Source organism: Emys orbicularis, chromosome 1 (assembly GCF_028017835.1).
Source record: "Emys orbicularis isolate rEmyOrb1 chromosome 1, rEmyOrb1.hap1, whole genome shotgun sequence".
Taxonomy (NCBI): Eukaryota; Metazoa; Chordata; order Testudines; family Emydidae; genus Emys; species Emys orbicularis.
This window is the reverse complement of record NC_088683.1, coordinates 116,422,976-116,446,504: the sequence shown is the minus strand read 5'-3', so window position 1 is coordinate 116,446,504 and position 23,529 is coordinate 116,422,976. Positions and strand designations below refer to the sequence as shown.

Sequence of the window (23,529 nt, the reverse complement as noted above, 5' to 3'; positions counted from 1 at the left end):
TTAAATTAACCCCCAGATGCTGTGTTATAGACCAGGTCTGAGGAGCAGAAAAGTTCTCCTTCTCATTGACAAAGATACAATATTTCAGACAATCAGATATTCCATTTCCATCTATTATGAGTTCCCAGCTATTGCTGGGACACACCCTTGTCTGACTGGGCTACAGCTGTCAATATGGCTTCCCAGTTCCTACTGAGATGGCCTCACCTGTCCTCTCCAAGTACCCAGCATGAGCCTCAGTCAGGAAACAACTAACCAAAGTGGGTTCTTAACATTAGCCCCAGCCAGCTGTAGGCAAATGGGGTCTCTCATGAGGGAAAAGTGTTTGAGTCTCCAGATACAGCCCATGGTTTGTTGAACAGGAGTGTAGATTTTCCCAGTGATTTAGATGAAAGGGTGGCAAATAGGGCTAAGCACTGGCAGCTTAGAGTGCCTAACAGCTCCTCAGACTTTTCTGGGCTGGGCTGGTACATGGGGATGAGGACACAACACAGTTCAGAGAAGTTCCTTTGGTCCCCTGTCCAGAGACATGGGCGTCAGAGTTTTTCAAGTATCAAAAGAAACAGCAGCTTTATTGTAAATAATCCATTCTGGTTGTAACTGGGATTTGTTCCTTTTCTTAAATTTGCACCATGCAAGACACTCCAGACAGCTTGCCACCACTTCTATCGTACCATCAGTCAGGGGCTCTAGGTGCATCAGTGTCAGGGGTAACCAGTCCTTCGCTTGTCTAAGGCTCCCCCAAATACAGAGCGAGTCACTGATCCCCATATCTGGGACCCAATGGCTCACGAGTGCCAAAGATAAGTTCCCACTCCTATACACTGATCATCCCTTTTCACAAGCACCTGTAAGTCTGATCTCCTAGGATGACTCTGGAGAGAAGAGGAGTGTGTACTCTCGGCTGCGTGCCTAGGCGAGGTGCATGTGCTGATATAAGGGTGGCTGGCTCTGCCGGGCAGCTTTGTGGCCGAACATTACGGTGTCCTCAGCTGTTGTCGGTTCCACATGCCCCGCTTGGAGTGAAATCGGTGAAAGAAGTTCCTCAGGGACAGTCGTTCCACTTCCAGGCCAGCCTGCATGATCCTGTGGGGGAAGGAAGAGGAGGAAATTCAAGAGGAGATTAGTTCAATAAGACACTCCAAGGAAGGGTTGGCAGTAAGGGTGGCTAGGGCGATGTGAAAGTCTCCTCCGTACAGTGTCGTATACCAAACCATTGCACTAATAGAATGGCCCAAAAGATTGCTAAGGCCTACAACCAAGGGCTGATGAGGTCTAGGACTTGTCCAGCATGCAAAAGAGCTATCTGGCACGAAGGGGTGAGGGAAAGGGATACCTCATATCACAAACTTTTCAAAAAATGTAACTGCACCCCATGGCCCCGGATGACCTTACTCCAAATAGCTGCCCTGTTGGGCATTTATTATGTGTGTTATTATAGAGACTAGAGGCCCCAGCTGAGATCAGGGTCCCATTGTACTAAGCACTGTTCAAAGATCAGGAAGGGGTCGAAAATATGCACTGGGAGCATCTGTATGTGTCTGATCTACCCAATGCCTGCCAAGGGTGTGGCAGGAAGGTACCAGGATTCTGGAGATAGCTCTCTCCTTTCCTATGTCAGTGGCTATGATAAGGCTGTGACAGTGTACCCCATAAGGCTTTATGGGGAGGGGGTGCTTATAAATGTATGTATGACATAACTGGAATATGTTTTGTGCTGCCTGTGCCAGGTAACATATCTCCGTAAAGGTTATGGTCTACTATATCTATTCATCCTATTTGTACATATATATATCATTTTCTACTTGAGGTTAAGAATATGGGCTGTATGCTTGCTTGGTTTCTAAGTAAGCTTTGGGAGGCATTTGGTCAGCTTCTTTAGGAAGGAATTCGCCAGGTTAAGTACCTGATCAGGAAACACTTGGAGAACAATGCATCTTGGAATGCTCCAATCCACATAAGAAGTCTTCCTGGAGACATGCAAGATACCATGTGGACAATGGCGTCGGCCTGTAAAGACTGAGTCATGCAGGGGCATGTGACTTGCCCAGGTAACTCCAAAACTCCATCTTGGAGCTGGACTTTGCATAGGAGGGAGGAGGGGGTCCCCACCCACAAGAGTCTATTTAAACCCATGGGAGACCCCTCCATTTTGTCTTCAGCTGGCTAAAGAAGGAGCCTCTCCACCCCCACCCCCCCACCCCCCAGGATACTTGAAGGAGACTGAAACAAAGGACAGTAACTACAGGGGGTGTGAGTGATTGCTGGACCCAGGCGAAAAGGAGATTAGCCTGTAAAAGGGAGTGCTCTGGAACTGGTGAGGAAATTATCTGTATTTAGTTTGATTAGACATAGATTTGCGCATTTTATTTTATTTTGCTTGGTGACTTACTTTGTTCTGTCTGTTACTACTTGGAACCACTTAAATCCTACTGTCTGTATTTAATAAAATCACTTTTTATTTAGTAATTTACTCAGAGTATGTATTAATACCTGGGGGAGCAAACAACTGTGCATATCTCTCTATCAGTGTTATAGAGGGCGAACAAATTGAGTTTGCTCTGCATAAGCTTTATGCAGGGTAAAACGGATTTATCTGGGTTTAGACCCCATTGGGAGTTGGGCATCTGAGTGCTAAAGACAAGCACACTACTGTGAGCTGTTTTCAGGTAAACTTGCAGCTTTGGGACAAGTGATTCAGACCCTGGGTCTGTGTCTGGAGCCAGACGGGAGTGTCTGGCTCAACAAGAGAGGGTGCTGGAGTCCTGAGCTGCCAGGGAAAACAGAAGCAGGGGTAGTCTTTGCACATCGGGTGGCAGCTCCCAAGGGGGTTTCTGTGATCCAACCCGTCACAAAGGCATTCTGGTTATAGTAGCCCCCTGAGCTCTGACAACCAATGCGTTGCTCAAGAGGACATGCTCAGGGGGTCGCCCACTGATGGAGAATGCACACTGTGACCTTTGTCACCTTCATTTCTTACTGCTCAACTTCAGCAGGAATCCCAGCGCACTTCTCTCTCTGTCCCTGTCACCTCAGAATCAAGGGGGACTGCTCTACTGAACCGCAGCATGGGCAGAGCTGGTGGAACATCTCCACTCACCTGTCCACGAGTTCCCAGTCCTCTCCTCCCCAGCGATCCCGGAACTCTTGGGTATTCATCCCTCCAATCTGATCCAGGTCAGACTTGTATATGCCTAGGAGACCAAATCCATTCACCTCCCAGTAGCCTGCAGACAAAACCAAAAGTCATTAACCATGCTTGCATCCTAAACCACTATTGAATGAAGCAGGAGATTCCGAGCCCTGGTGATTCCACAGAGTCAAACAATCACACTTCCCTGGGACAATAACTGATTCAAAGAAATGGGAGGGACACACAAACTAATCCCACACCTCTAGTCACAACAAATCTAACACCCAGCACCAAGGTACAAGGTGTTAACGTTTAGGGCACCCCAAGAACCGGTTCTGAAAGTGGCTAGAGAGCACATGCTCCTTTTAGCTCTGACAGATGCCCTCACCTCTCACGTAAAAGCAACATCCTTTCTAATTCACCTGTATTATCCCAACATCGAGGGTCTGTCCCTGTCCCCTGGGTATTAATACTGAAACTGGAATTTTGCCCTGATTTTGAATCACAGGAAGTCCCGCACTCCCTTCTTGGATGGCCACCTGTACCTAACAGCAGTGCTGCACTGTGCGCACCTGCACAGCTGTGCTGCCCCCTGACCCATGGCCTGCTGTCTCTCAGCTCTTCTCAGCAGGGATGATCTATGCCCACTGAAAACAGACGAATGAGCTCAAACCAAAGTGAGACGCTCTAAGGCAGTGGCTCTGGTGGCCCTTGCATCAATCCTCTTTCGGTCAGTCGTGGGCCCAGTGGAGATGAGCCTGGGAACAGTTATGGCCACAGCAGAAAGCAAAGAAGAGAGCAGACGAAGGAGCTGGAGTGGGGGGAGAGAAGCTGAGAGAGAGGAGGGATTTTCTTGAGGAAGCCAAGTGTATAAAAAGACCCTAAATGGTGTCCAGCATAATCTTCACGCATCCTGCATCAATACACCACTCAGATGCCTTATATGGCTCTGCTTGCTTAACACTCCGATACAATGCATAGTAACAATCCCCTTGGCACCTGGCATTGAGATTTTAGCTCAGTTAAACCCAATCCTACATCTAGTCACTCTCTTAGCGGCCCTGGTAATACCCACAGGGTCAAGATTTTGGAGGATCCCGATAATAGTGAAGGAACATATCCTGAGGGTATTTCAGACTACAAGCACCTTCCTCCCAGGTCTGAGCCATAAAGCCCCGGCCTCTTACCCTCAGGCCATTGTGGAGATGCGCCACACTGCAACCTCATAACCATGGGTGCAAAGGCCATCTTGCCCTCTACGCAGTGCTTCCGAATCGAGTCGATGACCCCAGCCGGGAAGTGGATGTGGAGATCACACAGGAAGATGATACTGTGTGGATCCTGGAACCAATCACACAGATATCAGTCATAGGGAGATTTCATCCACTGCCACTGACCTGGCACCACAGTTTATCCATGGTTGGTGTGCGGGCACCATCGCGCTGACACTACTATCAGCCACAGTATCCTACACTCACTTTCGACGATCTGGACTATGCAGCTTTTACCTATTGTTAACACTGTTGAACTAGGGCAATTTTCCAACCCAGTCCTGCTGAATGATCCTAGTTATACCCAAAGACTACAATGCCCACCTCTCTCACAGCCCAGGTAGGCAAAAGCCAACCACCACCCAGCAATTGTTGCCCCATAGCTGTCCAAGATCCATAGGGTCTCATCCTCTTTCACAGTAGGGTCCCTTCACACTGCTCTGACATATAACGTACACCCACTTTAAGGCCCCTCTATACTGGCAGAGCAGTGTAAAGGGGCCCTTGTGTAAATAAGAATCAAGCCCCTAGTCTCTGCCCCACCATCACCACCTTGGGCCCAGAGATCCTGCCTAACTTGGGGCCATGGCTCCACTTGCCACAAACACCACACCCTCAGCTCATGCAAGGCCCAAAAGCCTCCTCTCAGATCTTAAGACTCTACTGCGGCAGCAAAATCAAACATGCTTCGATGTGATCTGTTCCCGCATCTCACTCAGAGCCTCACTGGGGAGTCTGCCTGGGGGATGGTGCTTCCTCATTTGGAAAATACAGACTGGATTAAAACAGGCCTCTCTAGGGTGACCAAGTGGTGGGGGGTTGGGAATGAATTAAAATAGCCTTTCACCTCTAGGTCACAAATCCAAATCCAGCTTCAGGTTGGTAAAGTTGTTGCCATGCAATGGCTGTTCAGTGACTTGTGTGAAATATGTTGTTGCCACAGTCTAGTTCCTTGCAGGCAGTGTTCACATCACAAAAGGAAGTCACTACAATTAGTGTAGTCACAGGGAGGTTAAGAACTGAATGGGCCACAGAAACTGATCTCCTCAATGTGGCCCCTCCAGGTCATGATTGAGGCACACTGTCAAGGCAGCATGAACAGGACACTTGCACTGACCCTGGCCATGCTGAACGACAAAGGTTTCAGTATGACAGGTGGTGCCTGAGTACACGGTGTCTGTGCTGTATAGAGACTACAGATCTTTCTGCAGCTCAGGCTCCACAGCTGCCAGGCACTCACCTTCACTAGGTCTATCCCAGCCTGCAGCCCTGCAGAGCGCTCAAAATTCCCCGTCAGCTTCAAGTACTGGTAACTGTTGGCAAGACAGACAGGAATTGGGTTAAGTTCCTTAGCCTCACAACAACTCCTTCTAGTGAGGGATAGTGGGAGAGGAGGAGAAAGGCCCTTGGTTCACTGCTCACTTACAACTCTTGGGAATGTTCAATTTTACGTGTGGATGTTATTGTATTACACATTCACCCTTACCTTCAATTCCTATGCAGCACAATGAACACCTTCCAGGGCCCAACAGGTGCCTGATATAATCAGGGCCTGGACAACCGAGATGTGTGCTTAACTGAGACCTGCATTCCAGAACAGATGTCTCAGAAGTGCTTTGAGACCCACACACAAGTGCTTTGTCAGCACAAAGCACTATTAGTTGTACGATTTGGCACACATCTGAGATCTCATTCTGTGGAACTGCTCCTAGCTGGTTCCAAAGCAACCAAAGGGCAGGTCCATGACATGGTTACTAAGAAGGGAAAAACACATTTGTAACTTTAATCAAACGCTTTGTTAGTTCGCATCCCAGTCTTGTGTAATGAGGCTATATGGTACCTTGTTTCTTTTTATTTACAGGATAGGGTCTCTTGTGAGGGCAGTCGTCAGTAGCCTGTTCAGCACCATTTGGCATTCCAGAGGCGTGGACTAGACTGCTAATGGGATGTACTCTAGAACAGGGGTTCTCAAACTTTTTTTGCTAGGCCCATCTTTGAAAATATTTCAGGCTGTGATGACTCCCCCCCGCCCCCTCCAGGGTTACCATATTTCAAGTTCCCAAATAGAGGACACTGCCAGGAGAAGTTGGAGAGGAAACAGGGGTACAGCCCTCTGGCTGCCCAGCTCTGAAGGCAGAGCTGCCACCAGCAGCAGTGCAGAATGGTGGCATGGTATGGCATTGCCATCCTTACTTCTGTGCTGCTGCTGGCAGTGACACTGCCTTCAGAATTGGGTGCCTGGCCAGCAGCCGCTGCTCTCGCGACCACTCTACAATAGCCTTTTACCCCCTTTTGCGTCGGAACCCCCAGTTTGAGAAAGGCTGCTCTAGAACACAGAGGGAAGGTGTGACACTCTGTACCTCGTGGGAACACCCTACACCCCCATGTTCATCCTTATAAAATGACTGTGTGGTATCCAATGCAAAGTTTGTCATGTTGGGTGTCTCTGGAAGGCTCATGATGCACTGAGCATTGTTGTTATAGTAATGTTATAGGTTGTAATTTCATGTATATAGTTATAAGGCTGAAAATGTGTCCTCATGGCTTAAAACAGGCCCAGGCAAAACTCTCCAAGAGCAGAGGGGCAGTTCACACCTCATCAGGGCATGTATAGGACAAACCCAGCCCAACCTCACAGGAACAAAGGACACTGGCCTAGGCAGCAACAAAGGATCTTTTGGACTCTCGAGTGAGTCACCCCCACTTCCTTTGGTCAGTAGGGACCACAATGAGGTAATGGTCACCTGACTCTGAATGGGGGGAGGGCAAAGCCAAGAGGGAAGAAAGTACACGATAAAAGGGAGAAATCTTTGCCATGCTCTTCCTCTCTCTTCCACCTCCATCTACAGACATCACCACCAAGCAATTGAAGCGCTGATCAAAGGGGAGAGCCTGGCTGAAGGGCAACCAGCCAGCCTGTGGTGAGAAGCACCTAAGTTTGTAAGGGCACTGAAAGTGTTAAGATCAGCTTAGAATGCATTTAGCTTTTCTTTCATTTGACCAAATCTGACTTATTATGCTTAGACTTATAATCACTTAAAATCTATCTTTGTAGTTAATAAATTTGTTTGGTTTGAAGCGTGTCAGAGATTCCCCTTGGGATAACAAGCCTGGTGCATATCAATTTCTTTGTTAAACTGATGAACTCACATAAGCTTGCAGCGTCCAGCGGGCATAACTGGACACTGCAAGACGGAGGTTCCTAGGGTTGTGTCTGGGACCAGAGATATTGGCTAGTGTCATTCGATTGCACAATTCAAGGAGCAGCTTACTTGCCAGAAGCTGGGCGTGAACAGCCCAGGAGTGGAGGTTCTCACAACAGAGCAGGGTAAGGCTGGCTCCCAGAGTCAAGGATTGGAGTGACCTAGCAGATCACCGATCCAGATCACCAGGGGAACACCAGGGTCATCTGCAACACAGAAGGTCCTGATGGTACCGTGTTGCAGATGACCACTTTAGATAATTGCTAAAGTGAGACACACAAGTTGGCTGAACATGCAGCTTTCTAAATTCTCCCTTCTCTCAGTCCCATTTGTCACTGATTTGTCACCTTCTTGGTCTTTCCCCTTTCTCCATCACTAGGAGACTTGCCTTTGACTACAAACCTGAACAGGAGGTACAAAAAGGGAGATGCATCTGGATGGATGGACTGTGCAATAGGCATATGTGTGAAGTCAGATGGTGACACTGTACGTGGTATACAGGTGCAAGAGTGTGTGTGTGTGGCTTGTGTCTGTAGGGTGCATGTGTTTGGTTTTCTATATGCAGATGGATGAGGATGGCCTGTATGCAGAGATTAATGTGTGTGCTGTGTTTATAGGCGTGTGCCTGTATGTAGTTCATGTGAATAGGTGGTATTCTCACCTGCGTAAGCTGGACCTTTTCAGAGCCTTCTCTACATCCATGTCATCACTGCTGTAGTCTGTGATGATGACACTGAAGTATGGGTCCTTGGTGACTCTAGACAGTTCCTCCATGTCAGAAATGAACTGCAGTACCCAGCGTGCCTGGTTTTTCACTAATCATGGTGGGGACAGGGGTAGGGAAGGAACAAAATCAAAGCAAAATTGATTTCATGCCTTGAAATGATTGCAAACAGCCAAGATTGGCCTCCTGCCAGATCCAACTGAGACAGACAGGGGTGTCTGGGAGCAATCTAGGGACAGGCCCAAACTAAGCTTTGGGGCCATCTGGATCCAGATCTTAACACTGCAGGGCGAACCCATTCCTAGTGTATTTTGGGAGTCAGATTTCAGAGAGTTCAAACCACTCGGGGGGTTGGGCCAGTTATATTTCTGATGCAGTTTCATTTGCAGGGAAAAGGAAGTTGAGAGTGACATGAGCAAGGTGGTGGAGACTGGCACAGACATGGTGCTCAGAGCTGTCTCAGAACCAGTGCCTAGCAGCTTCTCACTCAGAGGCTGGCTCAGGACCAGGCCCCACAACCTCCCCACTCATATTTTATTTTGGAAGCGTCTGGATCTCCTGCCCCACTACAAGGCCCTTACCTGGCACTATGAAGTGGACAACAGCACGATGGTTCCAGGAGAAGCCCAGTGGCCAGCACAGGTCTGGCTCCTTTGCAACTCCCATCAGTTGGCGCCGGCGGCCCCACGCCAGGTTCTTCATGTTCATCTCCTCCTGCTCGTCGCCGCTGATGCCCTGCCAGCCCCGCGCAAAGACATACTCTGAAAAGCGCACGAGCTGCCCTCCCCTCTCCAGCAGCTCCAGCTCCAGCAGGTAGCGGCTCCCGCGTAGGCGGTCTTGGCGCTTCTCCACATTCACTACGCGCTGCAGGTGGAATCTCCTGCAGGGACGCAACAGGGTTATATATGTTCCCCACACCAGCGCCCGGCAGCCACTCCTCCCCAGTTCATCTCAGCCAGTCCCTCGTCCAGGAATGTGATTAACCCTTTCACTCCCAGTCCACAGCTTTACTGCACCACCCCAGAACCCATGTCAGAGGGTTTAGATTTTTGATTATCACCTGGCCTCAGGACTATTCACTTGGGATTAGATCTGGAATCCCAACAAAGATAAAATAGCTGATGAAGGAAGGGAAACAAAGATCATGCCAAAAAATAACTGTTTAAAAGTGAATTTAAGTTATGTTGGTGCTGGTGAGAGGTGCTGTATGCACAGCCCTGGAGACTACAGGCTTCTTAGGCACAGCATGGGTGACAGTAGCCTCCTTATACCCTTTCAGTGTATCTGAACCCTCAACTGGCAGGGAGAAGTTAGCTCAGTTCCTATGTCCATTCAATGCTTGGCAGTTCTGAGGAGACAGCCAACAGAGGGGCTAATGATGATGCTGATTTACACATTCTGGGAACGTGCTTACTGGGAACTGGACTGAAACCTCCACTCATTTCCCACCAGCCACCACCCAGCTGTCAAAGACCTTTCAGCCACTACTGACCTGGGTTACTGACCTCTTAGTGAGCTACAGTGAAGGTGTTTTCTCCCATTCTCATTCCACTCAGGTGTTTAGTGCCCCTTCCACCTTCACAGTTCATTTCCTAGGGCTGTATTTTCCACCTTTGGAGTTTGCTCCCTAACTTCTACTGGTTCCTTACACTGTCCTGCTGTTCCTATGCAGCGTGGTATGGAGACCATAGGAGAGGACCACGGCCTGCGAGAGACAGTTTGCCTTACCCTTTGTTTCTCTGGTTGAGTTTCTTCAGGAAGACGCGTGTGACCTCCAGGGCCTCCCTCTCTTTCAACAGTAGGTTCCCCGATGTGTTGCACTTCAGGTCGATCCAGTCTGTCCGCAGCGTGTGGAAGTCCAAGTTGCTTGCGCTGAAGGTCTGGTCCCAGTTCACTACCTGGTCAAATGGCATGTACTCAAATCCCTCCTTCTCCCACTCTGCTTCCCCTTCCACCTCTTCCTCCTCCTCTTCCACTGCCGGCTCAGCAGGCTCAGGTTGAGATTCCACCTGCCCCCTTTCCACATCTACCTCAATGCCATCAGCTGCCTTCTGCTCGGCAATGTATGACTGCACCTGGTTTAGCCACTGTGCCTGGTAAAGGGTCTGTTTGCTGAGGCTGGCAGCACTCACAGCTCTACTACTTATTTTGCCAGAGACTGGACTTTGTCTCCTTGCTTGCATGTTGCCTGCTGGCTGGTCCTTGGTGCTGGTTGCATTGAGGTCTGTCTGAAGAGGCCCCACCTCCCTTGGAATCCTGTCAGTGGAGTTTCTGGAATTGCTGGGTATATGTTCCCAGGGCTCGTGAGGTCTTGTGCTAGAAGGAGGGTCCTGGCCTCCCACTCTCCTCTTGGGCAGTGACTTCCTATGGATGCCCCTAACATGACGACGAGGATTTCTGGAACTGTCTTTGACCTTGATTTTTAGATGGGGCCTCCTCACTGGTAGGTTTCTTTCTAGACCCGTTTGATTGATGCTCTGGTTGGCTGAAGTCCTGTGAGCTGGCTTGATGAGGAGCCTTTTTGCGCCTCTCTTCTGCAGCACCTCTCCCACCTTACCATCTATGAGCGAGAGGAGCTTCCGACGCCCCGGGAAGGAATAGTCATTATAAATATCATCATAGCCTGCTATCATGGTGGGGTTTGCCTCGACTCCCACCGGCTTTGCTCCCCACTTGCTGGGATTCCTTGGGGGACTGGTGCTTTCTGCATCCTGGTCTGTGTACTGAAACTCATCAGGATACCCATCCTCAGAACCTGCAACATCGATCCAAGTTACATCTCTCATAACCGCTCCACTGCCCCCGCCGTCTTGACCCACACCCAAAAGAAGAAGGGAGTTATCCCATCTGCTCATCCCCCTTTATGCATCCACCACTGAGGGAGTTGCCTTTCTTGTTCTCATTCACTGTCGTAGTGTGGATTGTGAATATTCCCTCTTCCAATGCCCTGGGGGTGCTCTGGGGAGGGGAAGTGGCGCTAATTCTTGTACTAGTCTCCTTGGCATGTGTGGGCCAGTCTCACCAATGGCCATGGGTCTCTGGCATATGTAAACTTGCCCCTCCCACCCAGCTATGGCCCTCTTTCACATGTGGACCAGGGTGGCCAAGTGTGCACATTCGGCACTTCTCTCATGCCAGCCTGCAGCTCAGGTGGAATCTTATGTATGAAATTTTGAGCAGGAAACGCAGTTCCTACTGAGGCCATTAGAGCCCACTGTGGTGCCTGACAGGTGCCCATCCAGCATGGAGCCTGCCCTGAGGAAGAGGCAGGGTGACAGCAGGGATCAAGGGGAACAGTGAATGAAGGGCACTGAGATTGTGGAGGGGACTGAATGTTGAAACTGGGTGGGTTCTAAGGTGGGGGAGGGGACTGAGGTTTAGGGAGCAGATGAGGGAGAGAATAGGGCAGGGTCTGAAAAGGGCATGGGGAGGCTGCCCCAGCCTGAGCTCTTCGTGATACCTTTAACCAGCAATAAATCCACATTTTTTTTAAGATGAAGTTTAAGGTTTTATGCAAAATTATTAGTAAATAGGCAAGTCATATAATTAAATAATTTGCATGATGTGTCACATGTGCAGCTTCACAAAACTTAGCAGGTCTGGTGGCCTTGCCCCATCCTCCTGGCCACGGCTCTCTGGCACACGAGGGCCATGCTTTTCACTGCACGTGAAGTCAGCTGCATCTTCCATCCATTCCAGGGAAAGGGAGACAGAATTTTTTTTTTTTTTGACAGACGGGAGAATCCTCCTGTCTCTCGCATTAGGGTCTCTACCTGGCTGCTTGGTTTTCTCCCCAGACTCCAGATTTCTCCTCTCTGGATGGTCGATTTTCATATACTTATAGAATCCAAACCTTCAGGAGTAAGGAGGCAATGTAAGCACAGCTGTATGTTACAGAGGTGTGTTTCTCTGCTGTATCACATCATGATAAATGCCATCTTACCATCCCTTAAATCCATTCAAAATACGGCTGCAAAGATCATGTCTCATCACTCTGACTTTCCCGACCCCATTCTTGGAATCCCCTGGTCCCCTCTTTTCCTCTGCATCAAACACAAACAACTTGTCTTCATGCTTATACTCATCTCTAACACAGTTTTGAGTCATCAACCCCTCCTTTATTGTCCATCATTTCAATGTTCCCTCAAACACCTTCCTTCTTTCTCCCATGCTGCCCCATATGAATGGGAAGAGCTCTCATTCATATGGAGCAGCAGGTGCTGGGTGGTTACCTCTCTGCCCCTCAAAGATAAACCCTGCAGGGGGAAGAGAAGCCTTCATAGATTCCATTTGCAAGGTCCAAAGGGACCATTGTGATCATCTAGTACAGTGGTTCTCAACTTATTTACCATTGTGGGCCACATATGCAGCTGTCTGTGTTTTATGTGGATTGCATCCACACAATACACCTCTACCTCGATATAACGCTGTCCTCGGGAGCCAAAAAATCTTACCGCGTTATAGGTGAAACCGCGTTATATCGAACTTGCTTTGATCCACCGGAGTGTGCAGCCCCACCCCCCGGAGCGCTGCTTTATCGCGTTATATCCGAATTCGTGTTATATCGGGTCGCGTTATATTGGGGTAGAGGTGTATATATGTTACCTGTATGGCCTTGAGGATATCACATGGGCCGCAGCTGTGTGCTGATTGGGCCGCAAGAGGCCTTGCGGGTTGAGAACCACTGAAGACTGACCTCCTGTATAGCACAGGCCATAGAACTTCCCCAAAAGGATTCCTAGAGCTGATCTTTTAGAAAAACATCGAATCTTGATTTAAAAATCGTGAGTGATGGAGAATCCACCATGACACTTGCTAAATTGTTCCAATGGTTAATTATTCTCACTGTTAACAATGTAAGCCTTATTTCCTAACTTCAACTTCCAGCCATTGTGATTGTGTTATACCGTTCTCTGCTAGACTGAAGAGCCCATTATTAAATATTTATTCCCCATGTACATACTTAACATACTGTAATTAAGTCATCCCTTAGCTTAACAAAGAGAAGGTAAAATAGATTGAGCTCTTTGAGTCTATCAGTATGAAAGGCATGTTTTCTAATCCTTTAATCATTCTCATGTCTTTTCTCTTACAGAAAGTCTGTATGTCAATACTATTACCTTTATCAATCAAATTTGCAATCTCATCAAAATGAGGTATCAGTTAGTTTGACAGGATGTATTTTCCATAAACCCATGTTGATTTCCATTCATTACATTACCCTCTGGGGGGCAGTTTTCTTTTAGGAGTTAAAAACATTTTCATTTAAAAAAAGTACATTGGCTATCTGCAGGATTTAAGCTCCAAGCTGGCACGCTCAATTCCCATTAACTTCAGTGGAGACTCTGGGTGTTTAATAAGAGAATTCTACAAATTTGCACGTAAAGTTCTATCCCAGTCCAAACCCTCGTACTTCTCTGCTCCCCCTCCAGTGGTTAAATCCTAGAGCCTCAGCTACATGCCAAGGCAGTTACCTCACCAACCAGTCCTGGACTGTGACTCGGGAGGATTGTTTTACCTCTCCAAGTAATAATGGCTCTCCTGGTAGAAACATTTGTTGTCTGTCTCCATGTGGCTCAAGCGGCTGTAATCATTTGGGTAAACAAAGGACAAATGAACCTGGGAAAGAGGGAAAAAATGCATGCACAAAAAATTATTGTATAGATGGGCATGAGCATCAGTGTTCAAATCCAGATGTGAGCTGTCAGAGCATGCAGATCTGGGGTTGGCCCATTACAGAAATCCAATCTGTCCTAGGGATGTTTGGATCTAGAGTTTTGATTTGGGCCCTGTACGAAGACAGGGGTGAGCTGCACAGTTCAGAAATTCATCCAGTGTTTTGTAGTGTTTGGCACTGTCTGGACTTTGGGTTTGAGCCTAGTTCTGTTTATTGTATGGCTTCAGAACTGATATTGGGGGATATGTTCTTCAAACCCCTCATTTGCATCTTGCTATGTGTATCCAGCTGAGTAACAGCTCCATTGAATAAGGAAATAGGGAAGCAGATGTTGGATTGTTCTACAGACAATGGAAGCAACACCCAAACCTCAGCAGGTATCAACTCTTGGGCTGCTCCACACATTATGAAAAGAACACCCTCCCCGCAAGCAGGCATTGGTCCCAGCTACGTTCCATGTTCTACAGAATGTACACTTTTTCCCACCGCAGTGATGAGCTGGGCAAACATCTCTGTTTAAGGAATGAGACTTACGAACTGGAGTCCCTGATAGCGCTGCAGTGGGAATCCATTCACTAGGTAACTGGGCTGGTAAGGGCAGTCTGGTAGTGTCCTGCGCAGACGTGACTTACTAATCAAAGGCACTGAGAGGTAGAGACACACACACACAAAAAGAACAGTTACATGGGCAATGCACCAAACCAAATCTACCCTAAACAGATGCAACAGGACAGCTATCACCGTGGCCATTCCCTATTATCATGTACCAATTTGCCACCACAGTGATGTCAGCTGCGTTAAACACGCCATCCCACTGGGGTCATCCCGCTACATTAACCTCTTACATTTATAATTTATCCTTCATATGCTACAGCTCTCTTGGGTGTCCTGAAATGACAGGGCAGAGTGTGGAGCAGCTATTTCCTTATCCCAGTTTGGGGAAAACAGCTTATGAAAAACCACTTACTCAGTTGCCCCAGTTCATGTGATGTGATGCGCTGCAACTGTCTGTTTGATGGTGTCTTACCTTTATAAATAGTGTCTCGAGGGTCGGGCTTCAGCATGTCAGCTGGGTGTACCATGTTGCCCAGATTGGCTATAGGTGGGCTTGCATGGGTGGCCAATGTCTGTGGGATATGACCAACCTCATCCATCTTGAAGAGAGTCTCATCTAGAAACCAGAGACAGAATGAGAGAGGGAGGAAGGAACAATCCATCATTTCATCCATGCTAGTATTGTTCCACTCTTTGTGGGCTCACTCTCCAAACTTTAGTCCTTCTAAAATTTGGCATCTCGTCCCCAGAAATGGTTAAATCATTATTTATATTATGGCAGTGTCCAAAAGCCCCCAGACAGGGTCAGGTCCTCATTGTGCCAAGGACTGTACAGACACTTCCCTGGAAAGCTCAAAATCTAGAAGACACCAGAACAGATGAAGGGTGGGGATGGGGAGATCACACTCAAGCAATGAATGTAGTGACAATTGGCACCATTCTGATAATTTCCTGATTTGTTATTTGAAAAGGGGGCAGTGTCAGGGTGAAGGGGAATGGGGGAATTAGTAAGAAGCAGGGAACAAGGAAAGGAAGGGGACTGTCACAACTCATCATCTGCCTAGTCATGGTCACCTGGCAGGTTCTGAAGACATCACAGCAGAGGTGGTTTTCAAAGAGGGATTTGAAGAAAGAAAAGGTAGTGGCTGTACGGATTATATCAGGGAGTCTCCCCTATGCATAAAGCGTGGCCTGGGAGAAAGCCCAGGCGTGTTTGAGAGTGAAGCTGACACTGATGTAAAGGCTGGGAACACTGGCAGAATGAAGGTGGGGTTGATACTAGAGACACTAGGTAGGGCCAGGCTAAACTGTGAAGGGCCGTAAATGTAAAGACAAAAAACTTGTATTTGATGTTATGGAGAAAGGAGAGCCAGTGGAGGGACTTAAAGGGGGAGGGTGACAGGGTCAAAGGAACAAGCCAGGAAGATCTCAGCAGCAGCATTTTGAATGGATTTGAGGGGGTCAAAGCTGTAGCTGCATCCTCAGATATCTTCGGTGGCTTCCCTTTCATTCAGCATCCAGCTCGAGAACTTCCCTCTAGTTTTAAAAAATCCTTCACAGATCCATCCCCCTCATCTCGCTGTCCTCACTCCTGTCCATCTGCCAGCACATTCCCTTGGCTCTCATATTCCAGGCTCCATTCTGCTCCCCCGGGTCCCTGCACAGCAGGCAGTAGATCTTTCTCCTGTATTACCAACACCATCTGGAACAGTTTCTCTATTCCTTGCAGACTCCCTCACGCTCTTCAGATCCCATCTCTTCTCCCTTGCAATGGACTCCAAATCTCTCTACACAACATTGAGATCCCACTCCATGAACCTCCCAATTTCCCCATGCTTAATAATGTGCCCCAAAACTTGGCCAGAGCACATCTTCTGACCCAGACCCTGTTAAACCTCCAGCTGCTCCGTGTAACATGCTGCATACACTGCACATTAATTCCACGTGCCTGGATAGGCTGCAATCAGCTGTGAAGCATCTGTGATGTTTTGGAATGAACAATGAGATACATAGACAAATCTGTGAGGCATCAGGCCTGTGGAGGAGACACTTACTAGCGAAAAGGGAGAGGAACTGGGAATCTATGACTGTGAACTTAGTTTCTGGGTCACTCAGTCTCCACTGGAATAGAAAAAGAGATTAGTATGAAGTGTTTATTGAATTATTTCATCCATCAGGAAAGGAAGAGAGCACATCTGTCCATAACTATATGGGACCTCTGAGAAGCCGCCTTCCCCAAATCAGTACAGAACATCTACCAGGGAAGGGAAGGGAAGGGAATGGGAGCAAGTCTAAAATTCCCCAGGACTCAGTCTAATGGCAGGAAAGGGAAAGGATGGAGAGTGGGGGAAAGACGGAAGAGGTCAGGGACTGAGTGGCGCTGTCCCAGGCAGAATGAGATAAGGGGCCAGGATGGAAATAGGGCTGTCCCTCACTGAACAGTGTAAAGGCTCAGGATGGGACGTCCCAGGCAAAGCGGGGAATTGGGAGGGGAGTGAAGTTGTCACCTAATCTCACTCTCAAACTCCATCAGTGCACATGCGGAACCTGGCTGCACAGGCGCACTTACTGCCACTTCCACATGGTCTGTTCCTCTGTCATCCTGTTTGTGAAGCACTTCAAAGTAGTACCTGCCTGAAGCTGACAATCTGTGAAAGAGAGAAACTCAGGTCTACCATTGGAAACATTCAGTGGCATTTGCTTGCTTCATTGCTCTCACACAGGGACCGTGGAGCAACCATACCACACCTTGGCTTGCAACCTACCCTGCTCTCAAACTAAGCAAGGTTGGGCCTGGTCAGTTGTGGGATGTGAGACCTCCAGAGGAAGCCCAGATGCTGCAGGCAGGGCGTGCTAATGATTCTGCATGTGGCACTCTTCCCTGGAAGGCCATACTCAACCAGTGCTCCCAGCCAGTCCTCTCCATGCCCTCAAAGGCTGCAAGGTGAGCCTCTACTTCCAGCTAATGATTCTGAATACCGGAATTTTAGTCCCCCTGTTGGGTTTCTTGGCCTTTAGGAAACCTGGCCAGTTGCTAGGTGGAACACTCTGGGCAATGTTGAAGACAATCTCTCTTTGTTTTTTTTTACCTAGAGGAGATTGTTGGATTCTTTTATTTTACTTTGTGTTTGTTTCTTCTTCTCTCCTCAACATCACAGTTCCCCAAGGAATTCTGGTAGGCAACCACCAGGGGGAACACTATCACCATTTTAATGTACTCTGGATGCATCTGATAGGGATTCGAGCAGTTTTATAATCTAGCAGTTTCCCCACTTTTAGGTCTCTTTCCCAATTTTGCCTAAAACATTAAAAAATCATGACATTAAAACATTAAAAAATCATGACATTAAAAATATATATTCTTTTTATTTCCCTTCTGGTTTCTGAGCCCTTAGGATACATGGATTCACTCAAATCACATTTTCAAGCTTTTCTCCACAGTCATCAAGGCTAGAAACTTACTTTTTTCTTAAGGAAAGTTAGGAGTCTCATGTGATCACTTAACTCCAGAAGCTGAGGTTATCAGTAAAATATCAAATACCACAGAACTTGCAATAACATTGCAAGAACTGACAACGCTGTTTTCTCGCATGGTGGATTCTATGCAATTTGTCATCTGCCGGTGTCATGGATGCCCAGAGCGAAGAGATCTTGGGGCACATCAGGGTTTACCAGACCTGGAATTATTGGCCTTGGCCTTTTGGTAGGCCATCATAAGCCCCTTGGTCTCCCAGCACTGTGGCCCAGTGTGGTGGATTCCCATCTCAGCCAGTGTAGAGCTTTGCATTTCAATTCTTGCTTCCAAAGCAGGGAGTCTTGCATCAAAATTCCACGAATGCCTCAGAGATAGCCTCTGGCCAGCTAGTGGCACACTCAGGGCATGTCTACACTTACCTCCAGAGCGATCGATCCAGCGGGGGTCGATTTATCGCGTCTAGTGAAGACGCGATAAATCGACTGCCAAGTGCTCTCCCGTTGACTCCGGTACGCCACCAGAGCGAGAAGCGTAGGCGGAGTCTTTGGGGGAGCGTCAGCAGTCAACCTACCATGGTGAAGACACCGTGGTAAGTAGCTCTAAGTACATCGACTTCAGCTACGCTATTTTCGTTGCTGAAGTTGCGTAACTTAGACCGACTTAGCTCCCGCCCCAGTGTAGATCAGGCCTCAGACAATGCACTCAGTGGGCATTGTAGAAGCTCTATACCAGAGATGATTGAAGTTGCTCGCATTGGAAGCCACACGTGACTAGGAACCAGGACACTGAACAGTCTTATATACAGTGGTCAATGACTTCTAGACAGAGAACAGAGAATAAATAGATGGCAAGATAGGCCACTGGATGTGGAACCTGGGGGATTGTTGAAAGGCCTGGGAGGACCAGCAGCCATCGGCTATTGTGTCATGGCACTAACCTGAATTCACACTAGAGAAAGAGAGGGAAGGAGGCTCATTCAAAGTCTGCCTTATACCCCAACCATGCCACCTACCCTGAGTAATGTCACCAGCAACACATGACTGGGGGGTTGTGTCTGGATAGGAAACAAGTTAAAGGGAGCAGTCAAGCAATAACTTCAATTCAATTGCTAGTGAAGACAAGCCCTTACAGATAAGAATGAATCAAACCACTGGATCCCAGCCCTCTGCTAGTAGGGAATTAAAGAAAGAAAAAAGGCCCATTTTGAAAATAAAATTTTCAGTTTTGAACCCCCCCCCCCATGTGATTAAGCTGACCAATCAGAACTGGGGGAGAGGGGGGAGAGAAACAAACAGAAAACAGTAAATGAAAACCAAAACCGGTAAATGAAAAACTGAAAATGGTAAATGAAAACCTTTGTAATTAGAGACACCAATAAAGCCAAACTGCAGGAAGTGGGTAAGTTTGGGACTAAATCCAACATGTGTAGACAGTGCTCTGAGCACTGGGGGAGTTGCAGCAACCCTTCCCGATCACTTACCTCACAGGCTTTGATTGCTGGCTCTGGAATTTCCCAAATTCCCCTGGTGCTGTCCACTCCTTGCCAGTCTGTGAAAGACAGAAAATTCCCAGGTTACAATGCACTTCTTCACCCAGGTTCCCTGGTTACTGTCCAGGTGTGAGGATTGCGCCCATCCTCCTGGGAAATCTGACCATGAGCTCCAGTAGCTGGTAACAGAGCCAGGTCTGTTGATTACAGCCCAGGACTCCAGCAGCTCGGGAATAAGCTAAGCTGCCCCAGATATGCCATGTGGTGTAAGTCTTCATTTGCGGGGGCCTCTCAAAGTTTGATCAGGAGGACAGCTTGGCTATTCCAGCTACCCTTTCTTCCTCCTGAAATACAACGTAAACCGTCCCCGCCCAGACATATTAGAACCTTGACTAAAACAGCCATGCAGCATGCACTGTACCTTGCCTACACTGGCCAGCAGCTGGAGACCAGAGGTCTTTTCATCTGGACTCAACCAGAACTCAGCATTGTCATCTGCAGCAATAGCAAACTCAAAGTCCCCTGGCAAGAGATTTCTGGGATTAAGTGGTGCTCTCCATTAACAGGATCTATACACAGACAGAAAAAAAAGCTTCCACTCCTAGAGAGGGGTAGCCTGATCCCCTCTGACACATCACTTTCCCTGTGCCCAGCTACCCCTTCCCCTCTCTCTTTCAGAATTGTAAAACACTGCTGATGCTTTTAAATCTCATCTTTCCGTTTCAACAAAATGCAGATTGTCTTCTTGCGCTCTAGTTAGTGCAACTGGTTAATTCCCCATGCTGTGCAGTTTGGCTGAAAACTAACAGAGGGGGAAGCTGAGAAGTCCACACAGATTCTCCTCAGCTCCTCCTTTGCTTACTGAGTGTGTGTCTGGGAATGTGCCCAAGGAAGCATAGAGGCAGGCACAGATGTGTGGGCTTAGGTGTGCATGAGGCTTTGGAGTGCTGTATGGGTGGAGGAGTTCATAGGGGCTCAAGGGTGGTGTGTGCAGGTGCACATGGGTGGGGGTGGGTGCTTGCAAGGAGGCTGTGCATAGACAGAAGCATGTGGATGGGTGGATAGGGATGGGGTGGGTGGAAGGGGCATGGGTTGTGTGGATGCAGATAAGAGACAGGGTGTGTGTGTGTGTGTGCGCGCGCGCCTGTGAGGGTAAATGTGTCTGCACATGTAGGAGAATGTGGGCATGCATACATGTGTGTGCAAATGCTGGTAGGTTGTGTGCATATGCATGTGTGGACAGCTATGTGCTCATGGGGAGCGTGCCTGAGCGTGCGTTTGTGTATGTGAATAGATGTTGTGTATGCAGGAGTGTCTGGTTTGCTTGCTCAGAAATTACATATCTTTTTTCTTCTGTGTTCTCCCTGCCCACCCCCCAGTGAAGAGCGTGCACATATTATCCATGCCAACCAGACTCTGTTGGAGTCAGAGCTGGACAGTATCCCTGGCTCCTGGCCGGAGAGCCATCAAGCTAGGATTGCCTGCATGAGAGCGTTTCTGTTCGGTCTCAAGCAGGGGAAGGGAGGGCTGGGGCAGCATGACAACCCTGATCTGCCATGGCACCTCCTCACCATCAGTGAAAGGATGCAGATAACCGAAGAGACGGAGCCCATAGTTTGTCCATTTTGGAGACGCTGCCAGTTTCTTCAATGTGGTTCGTGTCTAAAGGTGGAAGAAAGAAAGAACAGAAGTAATGAAATGGGATGGGATTGGAAGGTATCAGTATTGAAGGGGAGAGGACTGACAAAAGGAGAGAAGGTGAGGGGGGCCGATGAAGGGAATAGGATGGAGGGAGGGGCAGGTGGAACTGGAGCGGATGGGAACAGCAGGAGAGGGTGCAGTATGGGCAAGGGAAGAGCAAAAGGGAATGAAGGGCCTGGGAGCGATGTCAGGAAGATGGGAATGGGAGGAAGAGTGAAAGGTAGGCTGCAGAAGGGAGAGGAAAGGGAAGAGAAGGAGGAGGGGCAGAGAGGGTACAGTTAAGGGAAAGAAGAGGAAAGGAGGGGCAGTCTGGAGTAAAGATGCTGAGTTGTGCAGGGAAGGAGATAGGGAGTCGGCGTACACTCACATGGGGGTACAGTGGGAAGTGGAGGTTTCTTCTGAGCTGTTCGATGGAGCTGCCACACCAGTCCTCAAACACATGGAGATTGACTTGTCCCTGGAACTGCAGGAACATAGAAGCACAAGGAGAGATTCCCATTAATGGCTGCATCCCTCCTGGCTCCCCATAACTCTGCAGCAGAGCATGTCATTTGAGGACCCTGTGCCTATCATGGGAGAGGATGGGTGACACTTGACATTACTCTGGGAGTCTGTCTTACGGCAGCTGGCCACTTAAGGGGTGATGGGTTCAGCTCCTCCCCTGTGACCAACCAGCTGTCTCCCAGCTGAGTCTGTGGGGCCAGACGACAGGGGATAGTCTGAAGAGCACTTGGTCCTTCTGGAGGCCAGCAATTGCTCAAGTGAATAGGTGACCTGGGAACAGCTGTCCATGTTGGACTGAGGAACCACTTTAGATATTTTGCCCAAGTTTTTATTTAACCAATACATTGCATCCTGAGGCAAGGGCCTGAATCAGAGTCCAGTGTGGCATCAATCTTTCCTGGGCTGGTGTGAGCGCATCAGCTTACACTCGCTGAAGAAAGAAGGCATGTGGATTGGCCCCTAAAGCTGAGACAAAATTGAGGCAGTTACAGAAAAGACAGGGGCAAAAAAAAAAAAAGATATAGTTGGTGAGGTTTCTCTGGTGGACCCTCCTTCCTTCACCTTTCTTTGAAAGCAGCAGGAGGCAAAAATACTAGCAACAGGAGCGACCTCTGAAACAACTAGAGAAATAGGTTCCTGGAAGTCTTGCTGGTCCTGGCGAAGGTAGCACAGGCAGGCCGGGCCGTGGGTTAGTGATGTTGGGGTCAGAAGATAAATGGGAATGGGAAGCCAGAGCTGCCAGCTGGGAGGAGTCAACTTGGGTGGCCAGAGTGGTACCATTTCTGAAGGGAGACACTAGGCAGTGTGCCGAACCTTGAGCAATGAGCAGTCTGGCTCTTATCCTTAGGTAAAAGCTGCCATTTTAGACAAATTGGGACCGACTCCATAGGCATATCGTCACCAGTTCCACGTTGAACTGTTTCCACTGGGACCACACCTGAATGTAGCGGCACAACAGTTGCAGGACCTCCCTACCTGTTGGTTGTGTCCAGAGATGAGTTCCATTGACAGAATCAGGAACCTGGCGTGCTTGCAACAATTTTGGCAGGTCCTGTGCGACCGGGCTTCTGAGTCAGGAGCTGACTCAACAGCCTGTCACGCAAATCCCCACCAGTATAGGTTAACTGGGATCTAAGTGGAAGACCAATTAACAAGTAGGGCCACAGCTAAATGGCTAATGAAAGGGAGAAGCAATCCCTGCAGCTGGGAGCTGATCAATAGAGAGGAAAGAAGCCCTGGGAAGGGGTGGTGCAGCGCCTGAAGGAAGGCAGAGCTGGTTGCTGCTAGTGCTGCTCCCTGTTCCCCTAGAAGAGAGGAGCTGACTGGGACTTGTATATATGTAAATAGTACTACAGGCAATGGCCTGACAGAACACTATAATAAACAGTGTGGTGATGAAGGTGGCCTGAGCATGGTTTGTATCTAAGGCAAAGGAGATTCCCAGGGGACCACCCTGTAACATCCTGCCTGTGGGAAACTCAAAGCTGGGCAAGGTGTTTCTGACCATCATCCATGGGTGAGGCAGGGGACAGAGGGTGGAGATGAAGGGAGCTGAGCAGCATGCCAGACCAGGAGTGTCCCACTTGGGAAGGCAAGAAGAGGTGATGCCTTGACCTGGGGAGACCTCTGAAGGGGAGAATGTCCTTGTTAACTCTAGCCATAGAGTTCTGGATGAGCAACCGGCCTCCAATCATTCCCAAAACCTGGGATAGCAGGGAAACCAGTAGTATATTTTTCATGAGGGAAAGCAGGGCACATCAAAAGAGTGCTCACTAATGGGGTGCTATTTCACCCAAG

At 48.5% G+C, this 23,529-nt stretch overlaps 1 protein-coding gene across 1 annotated transcript in view; it reads right to left on the bottom strand.

Moving 5' to 3' along the window:
* Nucleotides 1–977: 977 nt before the first annotated feature.
* Nucleotides 978–23,529, bottom strand: part of B4GALNT3 (beta-1,4-N-acetyl-galactosaminyltransferase 3) — a 111,556-nt gene continuing 89,004 nt past the window's right edge. The window contains exons 4-20 of the mRNA XM_065406950.1: nt 21,596–21,691; nt 21,099–21,189; nt 19,949–20,049; nt 19,519–19,586; nt 17,133–17,211; nt 16,618–16,684; nt 15,036–15,179; nt 14,543–14,652; nt 13,850–13,950; nt 12,105–12,184; nt 10,060–11,086; nt 8,913–9,211; nt 8,269–8,422; nt 5,645–5,717; nt 4,321–4,474; nt 3,101–3,227; nt 978–1,086 (exon numbers count right to left, since the gene is read on the bottom strand). Of these exons, the coding sequence (XP_065263022.1) occupies nt 978–1,086; nt 3,101–3,227; nt 4,321–4,474; nt 5,645–5,717; nt 8,269–8,422; nt 8,913–9,211; nt 10,060–11,086; nt 12,105–12,184; nt 13,850–13,950; nt 14,543–14,652; nt 15,036–15,179; nt 16,618–16,684; nt 17,133–17,211; nt 19,519–19,586; nt 19,949–20,049; nt 21,099–21,189; nt 21,596–21,691 (2,880 nt within the window). The remainder of the gene's footprint in view (nt 1,087–3,100; nt 3,228–4,320; nt 4,475–5,644; nt 5,718–8,268; nt 8,423–8,912; nt 9,212–10,059; nt 11,087–12,104; nt 12,185–13,849; nt 13,951–14,542; nt 14,653–15,035; nt 15,180–16,617; nt 16,685–17,132; nt 17,212–19,518; nt 19,587–19,948; nt 20,050–21,098; nt 21,190–21,595; nt 21,692–23,529) is intronic.